Below are 13,355 nucleotides of genomic sequence, written 5' to 3' on the forward strand. Positions count from 1 at the left end.
CCCCTTGATGGTGTACGTGTAGGAGGTCACATGTTCATTTGGATCAGTTGTCCCATTATAGTTCGGAATTTCGGGCATACGGAACTTCTTTGGGATCGGCTTCAGAGTGCGCTCAGAGGGAAAGGCTTTTGGACATATTTCTTGGAATCCAGGCCCTTCAATATCAGTGGTGCTCCTGGGATTTGATCAACCCCAGAGTTTTAGGTCTCTACTCTTTTGTCGTTGGCTTCGATTTTCTTTTCTCCCTATTCCACCCATTTTGTTAGTTCCTCGAGCATCTTTATTATCTCGGGGTTGTTACCGGGTTCTGCTTCAATCGGCATTTCTGTGGCTGGTTCATTTCTACGAGTGTTTACCCAGAATAATTCGGGCTCAACTCTGCTAAGAGTGCAGCTTTGTTTCTGCAACTGGCTATTGCTGCCCGTTGAGCCTGTAACATTCTGAAGATCACCCGCAAGTTGATCCCATTACCTTCGCTGTCGTGTGTACTCCGGGCTATCGATCGGGCTCTTCTCAAATGTTTTTTTTGGGGTCAGTAGAAAAGTTTGCTTCGATAGCTATGTGTGAATTAGCATCGATCGGATTCGTGACTGGGACTCCGTTGGGGTCAATAAGGGGCACCTCGTTGATGGGCACCACGTTCTTGTTCTCGCCGTGGTGGCCGGACTCACCATCAACATTCAAATGGCCAGATTGGGAGTTTGACATTTTTAATTTGACCTGAAATTAAAAGTTAAAAGAACATGTGTAAAATAGAGTGTGTTATGGAAATTTATTTCAAATTGCCACTATTGTCCTTAGCCCTACGGTGGGCGCCAAACTGTTTACCCTAAAAACGGATAACAATTGAATTTATATGTGATTTTAAAAATATGCAGATTAATTCAATACAAATGATAAATAACGTTAGATTAAACGGACAAAAGATGTAATAAATTGTCAAACCAATTAAGGAGAATGATCCCGGACTCAGTAACAGCTTAATGAAATGTCTGCCTTCGCCTCCAGGCTCACAATAATGAAGAACTGATGAACAAAAGTAAGAACTTTAAATAACAGAGAAAATAAGAGTATATTGCATTGATATGCATATTACAATATCTTTGTGAATAATAATCTTTCCCCATTATATAGTAGGAGAGTTTCTCAAAGTACAATTCTAAAAAAAAGTAAAAATCTTCCGTTACGCCGAATCACTGATAAGAGCCGAGATTCGCCCCATGTTATCCGGTTGGGTAAGGATATCACGGCCCTTTATTAGTCGTGTGCAGCTGCTTGCTGATGCTCTCAGAAGTCTCAACCCTTAAATCGGACCTCGAGGATATGGCCTCGATATCCCCGAGGGCAGGTATTTGCTCGATCCCTGATACGAAGGGTTCTTCGTTCTGACTTCGATACATTACGATCATCTTCCCACTCCGCTCAGCTCACCGGGAAGTCGAGTCATGCGACGAGCTTGGTTTTACCCATGATAAGTTTAAGTTTAAGTTTCAATGATGACAATATTATCTTATGTTATATTTGCAGGACTAACAAAAAGGAAAGAATGGAGATGCTCAGCAAGATACTGTTGCTACATCAATGGTCAATCAAGACAAGCAAATTTATTCGTCCTCAATCAAAAGAACTCATATTGCCAATCTCGCTAGCAATTATTCCGTGTCCTGAATTAAGCTCACTCCAGGCGTAAATGGCTCCTTAATTCAAGCTGTGACAAGGAAAGTTACAATCGAATCTGGACTCTTCAAAGAGTAGGATTCGAAGAGGCACCCCTTGGGTCAAAACCCTTTTGCAAAGATCTCGTGCCTCTGATTTTGCTGAAGACTCAACCACTCTTTTCTCTCCTATAAGAAGGCTGATACTTTCAAGAAGAAGGCTTGCGCAACTACATACATTGTATTCTAAGTCTGTCTACTTCTTAGTTCAAACATTGTAAGTTATCAGTGTCTCAAAAGATAGAAAGATCTAGAACACAAAAGTGAGTTGTGTCAATTACTCAGAACTCAAGGTGTGATACTGTTTGTTGGTGGTGAACGCATTAAAACCATCTGTATTGTAACATTTTCAAAGATCTTAAGGGAACCCTTGTGACCCAAGAGAAACTGGATGTAAGTACCACAACGGTGTCGAACCAGTATAAATCGTTGTGTGTTATTTACTCTTCTTTACTGCTTACTTTCATTCTGTATTGTGATCAGTCAACTAATACTTGTGTTAGTCGACTAATTTTTAAATAGTCAACAATTCAACCCCTCTTGTCCTTTTGTACGTTCAATTGGTATCAGAGCAAGGCTCACAATCTTGATTAATCGCTAGTGAGGAAACGATCATGGGATCTAATACTATTATTGGTGCTCTCTTTCAAGAAGGAACCTCTCAGGTTCGACCTCCTTACTTCAACGGTCAGCATTGCTCTCACTGGAAAGTTCGCATGGATACGTATACTATGTCATATGTCATCAAAGTATGGCGGGTGATCAAAAAGGGAAATCTTCTAATTTTTCCCAAGAAGGATGCAAACAGTCAAGTCATCGTATCTACTGATCCTCTTGACTTGGATGATTACACGGATGAACAAGTTGATGCCATCACTGTTAATGCAAAAACAAAAAATCTACTGTACAATGCTATCAGTGGACAAGAATTTGAAAAGATATCAAGTTGTGAAACTGCAAAAGAAATGTGGGACAAACTGAAAGTCACTTACGAAGGAACCAACAAAGTGAAAGAGACTAGGATAAATCTCTTGGTTCGGGACTATGAGTTATTCAAATGGAGGATGGTGAATCTGTAGAAGAAATATTTTCCAGGTTCAGCAAAATACTTGGAGACCTCAAATCATTTGGAAGGCCTATTAAAAGTGGCGAACAGGTTAGAAAGATCCTCAGAAGCTTACCTACAATTTGGCAGCCAAAGGTCATTGCGTTGGAATGTCAAGATATGGACAAAATTTCCTATGACGAGCTCAGAGGTGATCTAATTGCTTTTGAGAAAACTCATCTTGACAGACAAATTCAAGAGAATAAGAAAACTGTTGCTTTCAAGGCAACTTTGGTTGAACCAAAAAATGAGGAAGAAGAAGAAGGAAGAGAACAAGATGAAAACATTGCAATGCTCTCTCAAGTCGTAAACAACATGATGAGAAGAAACATACAAAATAGAAGAGGGAAGTTCAACTTCAGGAAAGGAAGGATGACTAATGAAGCTGATAAAAATGATGGAAGGTGTTACGAATGAGGAAAGCTTGGTCATATTCAAGCTGACTGTCCGAAATTAAAGAAGAAGCTTAGCAGAAATATGCAAAAGAGGAAAGTTTTCGGATCATGGAGTGATGAGGAAGAATATGATCACGAGAAAATTGCTAACATATGTTTCATGGCTCTAAGTGACAATGAAGATTTAGGAGAACTTGGACTAATGGTAGACAACAATGATGAGGAAGATGACTCAAGAGAACCTCGTTCAATGTCAGATGAAGAAACTAGTGAGGTACGTACTCCTTTATGCCCTAATTGTTATAAACTTCAAGAATTTGTTGATATTGCTCTTGAAGACATAGAAAAAGTAGTAAATGAGCTCAGAAGAACCAAGAGAGAAAAAGAGAGAGAGAAGAAATATTGGGCCTTGAATCTAGAAGTCTGCGAAATTGAACGTGATATGCTTCAAGATGAAGTAAATGAACTCAAGCTTCAATTGAATGGCTTGCAAAATACCACGAGTCTCAGTCCAGTCAAGTCAAATCAGACTGCTCATCACAAGAAGAAAATCGCTTGTTCTTTTTATGGTAAAAATGGCCATAGTACTAACAATTGCACGAACAGAATTAGAGCTGAAAGTAGTACTGGTAACTCTAACAACTCATCTTGCTCCTATTGTGGTAAAATAGGTCATACCTCAAATCATTGCAGGTTCAAAAACAACAGGAGATGGGTCTGGAGACCAAAATCTTCAAATCAAACTAACACTCAGCAGTCTAACCATTCAGGACCCAAGCAAGCTTGGGTACCTAAAAATGAGTAATCTTGTTTTGCAGGAACACCGAAAGAAGAATCAAAAAGGAAAATGGTATCTCGACAGTGCGTGTTCCAGACATATGACGGGTGACAAAAAACTGTTCAAATCAGTTACCAAGCTAGATGGAGGAACAGTTACTTTTGGTCACAAATCCAAAGGAAATGTTATTGGTGTTGGAAAAGTTACTTTAAGCTCAACATGTGATGTAGATGAAGTCTATCTAGTTGATGAACTTGGCTATAATCTTCTCAGCATCAGTCAACTATGTGACAACGATTATGAGGTTCGTTTTAAGAAATATGGCTGGTTTATAGAAGACGAATTAGGTAATATCATTCTCTCAGGTAATAGAGACAGAAATGTCTACACTATCAAGAACTTAGAAAAATTTTGGGGATCAAATCTGTCTTACATCTATGATTGAAGATCCCTGGGTTTGGCATAGAAAACTTGGCCATGCAAGCATGCATACTATTCAAAAACTGTCTCAACATGATCTTGTTATTAGACTCCCAAAACTAGATTTTTCGAAAGATCATATTTGTAATGCATGTCAACTAGGAAAATAAACTCGCTCATCTTTCAAAGTCAAAAACATTGTTTCTACCTCTAAACCTCTTCAATTGCTGCATATGGATTTATTTTGTCCTACTAGAACTGCTAGTATAGGAGGTAATAAATATGATTTTGTTATTGTAGATGATTTCTCTAGATTTACCTGGGTTATATTTCTTAGTCATAAAGATGATGCTCTAAAGAATTTTGAAGTTTTCTGTAAGAAGGTTCAATGAGAAAAGAGATACTACATCTCTACTATCAGAAGTGATAATGGAGGAAAGTTTGAAAGCAGAGCTTTTGAAAATTTCTGCAACGATCAAGGAATCTCTCACAGGAGATAACCCACATGTAAAAATTCCATGTCGACATCTTCCAACGGCTCTGCACTGGGTAAAATTACTACGAAATCAGTAAACCCTCCTGAGCCCATGCTCATTCCCCAGATGTACAAGTCTGTTCACTTCCCATTGACATCAACTAAAAGTGCGACAATACATTCCAACCCAAAGACATATTGCATTCCTCTTCATATCAAGCAAAATCCTTTCTGTCGTATCCAATCTTCCCCAGTATAGTAGCCAACATTCCAAATTAAGTCCGTAGACCTAGTCATTGTCCATTACAATTCCTAAATTGCCGTAAAATTCCCTCCATGAGTGTGGCTATCCTACCACAAAACCTCTATGCTACTCTGCCAGTCTCCCATTTTTGTTAAACCCTCTCCTTTAAGCAACTTCTCGACTTCTGGTTTTCATACGTAACCTACTAGTAATTCAACCACCGCGAGACTCCTTTTGCTATGTCCTTCCTCGTCATTCGCTACCCAAATACTGCCTCAAAGAAAAATCCATCTCGGTGGCACCTGATATGACCAATTGCTACCAACTTTAAGCCTCCTCGAAGATCATCTTTATCGAACCATCAACATTAGAAATGCCCATTTGATTCCGAAATCGCTAGACTCGGCTATTTCTATCAACCGCTTCTCCGGCACTATTTCACAATACCCTGCCCCAAAGGCAAATTGATGAAGACCATAACATTGGATAACTTAATACATTCAAACGAGGACAACGACACCCATCACAGATGAAAATTTCACCACGCTCGAAAATACCATCTCTCGTTACTCCATCAACCCAAACCTGAACATTCATAGTCTGGTTGCCTTTCCTTTGCTGGAAATAAATGTTGAACCTCTAAATCATGTGCTGAGAAATCCTCCTTTCAAGGCATTCACTGCCTCGAAACATAAACAAACACCACACCATTACACCAACACTGTGCAATAACAACGTCCGAACGTCATAGCAGTCTATGCATAGCCTCGATCCCATCGGAAATATAGCTACTGAGCTGAAATGACAGAACATCCTTCCACAATAAGACGATAATAACTTGCTCGAATGCGCAGGGAGTAACATCCTGCTCCATGTCTGCAGTTCCGCTGTAACTCCTCGATGCCCAATTGACACGAATGCTCAACACCGTACAAGACTGAATATGAAGGAGATAATGGCATAAGCCTCGAAGGAGTCAAATCTCACAATGGGGAATCAAGAAGGGAAGTGCTCCTAATAGCCCTGTAACCTCTTTAAGATAAGTACAGATGTCTCCGTACCGATCCGAAAGACTCTACTAGACTTGCTCATTACTCGTGAGACCTAAATGAACCTAATGCTCCGATACCATGTTGTCACGACCCAATTTATCCTATAAGCCGTGATGGCGCCTAACGCTACCGTCAGGCAACCTAACGTCGATTATAACAATGAATTTACTCATTTTATTACTTTTAAAATCATAACTCCCATTTAATTAAATAATATGAAATAAAATCTACCAGGTGATAAAATAGTAATTATGTGAACCATCATACCAAACATCTAGCAGAAATCCACAGAACTCGGTGTCACAAATGCATGAGCATCAACTAGGAAGTATAATAAATTGCAACATCTGTCTGGGATACAAATTAGACAAGAGACTATAAATAAATCTTGATGGATACTCTGCAGGCTACGGATCATAACAAGGAAGTGCAGCTCACCATAAAGTCCCTGCAACAGCCATGTCTCTGCACCCAGAGGGCCAAGAGAACCATATATGTATACCTGCACAATATGTATAGCAAGTGCAGTATGAGTACGTAAATCAACGCGTACCCAGTAAGTATTCAGCCTAACCTCGAAGAAATAGTGACGATGGGTGAACTTCGACACTTACTATGGGCTAACAATACAATACCGAAATTATAATTAAGCATGGATTGGGTAAATACAAATGAAAACTTAATAACAAGAAATAAATAAATAATTCTTTTACTGATAGTAAATCCCAAATTAATCTCCATCATTTAACAAATTAATCTTTCAAGCCAATGAAACAATATCGATTATAATTGGACTCCAAGAATTGTGTTTTTACGCATGAATTATGTTGAGGTCGTACGACCTGATCCAACATACAAATATATAAGTTGTTCACTGCCGAGGGTCGAACGACATGAACCATTGATGCATCTATCTGCTACCGAGGCGTTCGGCCCGCTCCACGAGAAGGGAAAATACTTTTTAAACAACTGATTTGAGATTTATTAAGAGGCTAATATTCAACGAAGCACCAATTGTAATTAACGATCAAGTGCCCGTCCAAAACTCAAGTAAGTGAAATTTAACCTTTTACCATTTCTTTATCAAGTTCCAATATAATTTAAGAAATTAAATTAGCAAGTAGGTTGCAAATATCGCAAATATAACATGATTTGGGTCCTAAACTACCCGGGCATAAGCATAATTAGTAGCTACGTACGTACTCTCATCACCTCATATGCAAAGCTTTTCTAACAACTCAACCTGATGCTCGTTGCTCCAAAACTAGTCAAACAATGTGCAAACCAATGAAAATATACTCTAATACACATAACAAATCGATTTAGACAAATTCTCAGCTCCGCTAGAAAAGTCGATAATCACCCTCGGACCCACGTGCCCTGATTCTAGAAATGTTTTGTCACGACCCAAATTTTCACCACAGGCGTCGTGATGGCACCTAGTCGCTAAGACTAGGTAAGCCGATTTCAATTATATTTTGAAGCCATTTTTAAAAAATATTTAAATAAGTAATCAAAACTAACAGCGGAACAAATATGAATATACAACCTCCCAAGACCGGTAGTACTGAGTCATGAACTCTAACTGAATACATGGAATGATCAAGAGGACCAAATATACAATAATGTTTGATTACAAATTAACAGTACAATGAAATGAAAAGACTCCAAGGGATTGCGATGACCAAGCAGCTCTACCTTGAATCCTTACGATCTCGCTTTAACTCCAATACCGGCTCTGCACAAAAATGTGCAGAAGTGTAGTATGAGTACACCACGGTCGGTACCCAGTAAGTATCAAAACTAACCTCAGTGGAGTAGAGACGAGGTACAGTCAAGACACCCACTAATCTAATAACCTATGCAATATAATATACAAAATAATAAGAAACAAATAACAATAAGGGCAACATAAAACAACCAGTGATATGCACAGCAGACAACAAGAATACCATTAATATCACTCAACAATTAACAAATACAATTACACCAAATTAAATCAAGTCCTTCAAATAAATGTCTTTCACATATAATTCATTCAAATAACTCTCTTTTAAATATAATTTTCTCAAATAATTACCTTTCAGAAATAATTCTTTCATATAATACTTTCTAAATAAAAATCCTTCCAAATAAATATTTTGAATATAATTCTTTCAATTAAGAAGTCACCATGTGACACCTCGTTTCATAATCATAAAAACTACAGGTCTCAGCCCATTCCCATATTTTTCGTAAACACGGGTCTCAACCCATTTTTCATATTTCCACGGCACCTCGTGCCCATAATTCAATCATCATATTTTCCTAGCACCTCGTGCCCTCATTTCATATCATAACTGCACGGACAATTCACGTGCTAATATCCTTATTATTTACTCACGGTGCCTCGTGCCCACATTTTATTTTATAAGCCGCCTGGCAATAGCCACAAGCTCCCAATTTCAACATATATCAGATTATTATCAATTTACCAACAACAAGACAAATTGCACAAGGTATAAAATTAAACACAAGAAAATCACAACATCACATGAAAATCACCAACACCACAATTCCACATCATCACATATAGTCCCTAACAATAGCCACCCTTATCTCTCTTATAGCCACCCTTATCTCTCTTATAGCCACCCTTATCTCTCCGCCCTAACAATATCAATAGCCATCCTTATCGCTCCTATAGCCACCCTTATCACTCCGCCCAGATAATATTCCAACAAACACAACAACAGTGAAATGCCACCCTTATCTCCTCAAAATAATAACTCACACAATACAATAATTAACAGGGGAAATTATCAAAGCAACATAACAAAATCGATTCATATCAAAATTTGCCCAATGGCCATAACCAAAATTCCAAAGACTCAACCAAATCAATTAATTTCAGAATAAATAGCCGAAGGCTCCACACAATATGTATAACACCCCAAAAATAATCAACAGAGATAGAAATTACTCAGCATAAAGCAAAACCTTCATTAGTCCAAATTTAGATAATTATATTAACCCTTCTTTTTAAACTTGCTAAATAATTTATTTGCATAGGGAAAATTCATATTGAAATTAATTTCCAAGAAATAGTAAACCAACAATACTCACGAAATTCATAAATATTTCAAGTAACAATCACATCAAATTGTCACATAACAACAAATTCAACAATAAGGATTTAGGCACGATAAATAGATGATTAAATATATGCCAACAATTATCCAATTTACTACACAATATGCGTAAGACTTTAACTCAATGAATTTTGCACATATAAGCTCGAGTACGTACTCGTCATCTTGTGTACACGGTTTTTCACATTTTACAAATGGCACATAAAACTCAATGCCTAAGGGGTAATTCCTCCACTCGAGGTTAAGCAAGACACTTACCTTTTTAAAGTCATGCCGGAATCGTCTTCTTTCTTGAATTGATCTCCGGACCGCTCAAATCTATCCAAGATAATTGTATAACTCCATTAAAATTCATCGGAAACAGTTTTGGATAATAATACGTTGACTTAAAATTTATGCCAAAAGGTCAACAAAAGTTAACGCGGGGTCCGCCTCTTGGAACTCGACATATTTTTCATGAAATTCAAACACTCATTCCGATACGAGTTCAACCATACCAATTTTATTGAATTCCAATAACAACTCGATCTCCAAATCTTAAATTTAAACCAAGAGGGTTTTCTAAAATTTTCAACTTAATTCACCCATTAAATGATGGTTTCAAACACATAATCATGGAAATTAATCAAAACTGGATAAGAATCACGTACCCCAAATACCCACGCAAGAATCTCTCCAAAATTCGCCTTCTACCGAGCTCCCAATTTGATTTTGTGTTATGAACTCAAACCCCCGTTTTTGGGACTTTTAATTCTGCCTAGATGTGCCTTCTTCGCGAACGCGTCCATCTCCTCGCGTTCGCGTAGAGCAAAAATCCAGTGATCGAAATTACCCTTCGCGAATACGAGAGTCCTATAGCGAGCGCGTAGCTTCACTTGCTAGACCCTTCGCGAGTGTCAGAGTCCTCACGCTAACGCGTAGCTTCACTTGCCAGACACTTCGCGAACGCGTTCTCCTTTATGCAAACGCGTAGATCAAATCCTTGGGGTCCCAGCTGTTCCATCTTTTCCTCTATGCGAACGCATCCTACTCCTCGTGTTCGCGATGCTTCCACTAGCCACACCTTCGCTAACGCGAGCTCTTCTTTGCGAACGCGAGGAATAAACTTCTGCAACAAAAACCAGAAAAAATGTGCTATCTTTCCAAAGTCCAAAATGATCCGTTGAGCATCCGAAACACACCCGAGGCCCCCGGGTCCTCAACGAGACATACCAACAGGTCCTAAAATATCATACGAACTTAGTCGAATTCTCAAATCACCTCAAACAACATTAAAACGACGAATCACACCCTAAATCAAAATCTATGAACTTTGAACTTTCAAATTCTATATCTTGTGCCGAAACACATCAAATCAATCCGGAATGACTTCAAATTTTGCACACAAGTCATAATTGACATAACGAAGCTATTCAAATTTTCAAAATCAGATTACGGCCCCGATATAAAAAATTCCCCCCCCCCCCCCCGATCAAACTTTCCAAGAATTCGACTTTTGCTATTTTAAACTTAATTCCACTACCGACCTCCAAAAAGTTTTCCGGACACGCTTCTAAGTCCAAAATTACCATACAGAGCTATTGACATCATCAAAATTCCATTTCGGAGTCGTTTACTCAAAAGTCAACTCTTTTGTCAACTCTTTCCATTTAAGCTTCTAAATAAGAATTCTTCTTTAAATTTGATCCTGAATCTTCAGCAAATCAAATTCGACCACACCCGCGGATCATAATACATATTGCGAAGCTGCTCAAGACCTTAAGTCACTGAACGGGGCGTAAATTCTTAAAATGACAAGTCGGGTCATTACATTGTCCACCTCTTAAACAAACGTTCGTCCTAGAACGTGCTAAGAATTATTCTGAGGTTACCAAATTGATGATTTAACTTTTACACATATACTCACGGTTGATCCCACGTTACCGCATTTGAGATAAGATCAACAATTCCATCTCAATTGAGATTATTTTTTTTTACCCATATTTATAAACTTTAAGACCAATTTCTTACGCTCCAAACATTTTCAAAAGACCTGGGTTTTTTTAACAACAACACACAGTATTAGTGTCAACTGGCTATAGCAATCTGTGCCTACGCACACATCAACTTTCTTGATAGTGTTAGAGTACTTAAAATTTCCGGGGTGTTACATTCTCCCCCGCTTAGAATCATTTGCACTCAAATACATAACATAACTTATCTCTTATTTTGCACGTCTCAATCCCCCAAATTTTTACTAACTCCCAAATTTTTAAGAAATTTTCAGCAGTGTCTCCCCTGTTACTGGGCCTATCCACCTGTCAGAGTAACACCAAAAAAACTCCTAACAACACATCAATAACCCAGCAAAATATCGCAAGGTATATATCGATAACACTAATCTCAGCATTACAAGCACTACATTATCATAATGATATCAGGACATGAAGCACATCATATGTATGCTCATCGCCACATCTCTGGTCTTAAAATCTGTTTATAATTAATTCCAACATTATCAATTAATCTCATATTAACCACCACCTCGTTTCAAATTTTCATAACACTGACAATAGAATGTGAGGCATGAAGACCTCATGATTACTTACTCGGATTAATGAGTCACATTTAATGCCACCTGGGCACTCACCTCATAGGCTAAAACGCAATGTTTACAGCACGAAAATGACAGAATATGAACATAAAATATACAAGAATTATCAAATAAGCCTAAGAAGCATAACTTCCTATTAATATTATTGTACAAATTTAATTTCACAAAGGGATAATTTTAAACTCATGAAAATTTTCATCACAAGGACCTCATCCTTATATAACTTCCACTACGGCTCGTAGACCGGTTTAAATATTTCACATAATATATAACAGTGCGAGGATCTCGTCCTCAACTCCGAATCATAAGTAGTTTGCACATTGTGCCAACTGAAATTTTCAATTTCCTTTCTTTCCTCTTTTCAATAAATGTCGTAAACAATTTTCTCAACAAATAATGAACCCTCATCCCGGTAAGGCATAAAAATTCATAAAATTAAAATCAATTATTCCGAAATCACATCAAAACTCACTGTAGTTAATAATAAAAATTACTTTTGGACTTATAGCCCTCAATGGTGTACAAAAATAAAAAAGATAGACTCGGGCTATCATAATCAAATTTCCCAACATGGATAACATATAAGTGGGTCACAAAGTTACGAAGCTCACCCATAAGCGGAGCATAATAGGAGGACTCACCTCGATATTCAGAATTGAATCTAATTAAGGGAACATATACTTTTATAACAAAATCAGGATCGTACCTGTAACGTCACCATCTGGTGTATTGGCCTCAGCCAAATCATAGCGATTATATCAATGGGTCGGGTCTCCACCTCTTAGGCGCCCACTACCTGCATGTCCTCCACCTCCAGCTGACTGTGCACGTGGAGTATCAACTAGAATAAAGCTTGTAGCTGGAGTGTTCTGATGAAATCCACCCCTCCCAAGTCTCGGACAATCTCTCATGATGTGCCTAGTATCACCACACTCATTGTGGTTGCTCAAACTGAGTTTATGCCGGATAACTGAAATAATCATTATAGAAAGCTCGTGTCGGTGGTGCATTATAAGAACTTGCTGGAGCACTTCAAGTAATTCGATGTGCGGACTGAACTGGCCGACTGCTCGAGCCTCCGATATAATGGGTCCTAGCTGAAGAGTAAAATTCACTGAATCCTCCAGATCTTCGAGACCTTTTGGCCTCCTTAGACTCCTTTTTCTCGCCTAACACACCCTCAATCTTCCTTGCAATCTCCACTACTTGTTGAAATGGAGTATCAATTTGCAACTCTCGAGCCATGCATATTTTAATATCATAATTGAGCCCCTCAATGAATCTGCGGACCCGTTCTCTGATTGTAGGAACTAAGATAGGTGCATGATGGGCTAACTCACTGAACCTGATAGCATATTCTGACACTGTCATAGTGCCCTGACGCAACCGTTCAAACTCTGTGTGCCACGCATCTCTGAGAGTCTAGGGAACAAACTCTTTAAAGAAC

The 13,355-nt window shown here is 38.3% G+C and overlaps 1 protein-coding gene across 1 annotated transcript; it reads left to right on the plus strand.

Moving 5' to 3' along the window:
• Positions 1-2,329: 2,329 nt before the first annotated feature.
• On the plus strand, positions 2,330-3,237 carry LOC138904678 (uncharacterized). Its single transcript, XM_070193185.1, has 2 exons — positions 2,330-2,782; positions 2,911-3,237. Exons 1-2 carry the CDS (start codon positions 2,330-2,332, stop codon positions 3,235-3,237), a joined length of 780 nt encoding a protein of 259 aa, XP_070049286.1.
• Positions 3,238-13,355: the final 10,118 nt, after the last annotated feature.

The sequence above is a fragment of the Nicotiana tomentosiformis genome, chromosome 2 (genome assembly GCF_000390325.3).
Source record: "Nicotiana tomentosiformis chromosome 2, ASM39032v3, whole genome shotgun sequence".
Lineage (NCBI taxonomy): Eukaryota > Viridiplantae > Streptophyta > Magnoliopsida > Solanales > Solanaceae > Nicotiana > Nicotiana tomentosiformis.

Coding starts and splice junctions, on each gene's coding strand:
- LOC138904678 (XM_070193185.1), top strand. CDS start 2,330: ATGGGATCTAATACTATTATTGGTGCTCTCTTTCAAGAAGGAACCTCT. Junction 2,783..2,910: donor AGTTATTCAAATGGAGGATG/GTGAATCTGTAG, acceptor ACAATTTGGCAG/CCAAAGGTCATTGCGTTGGA.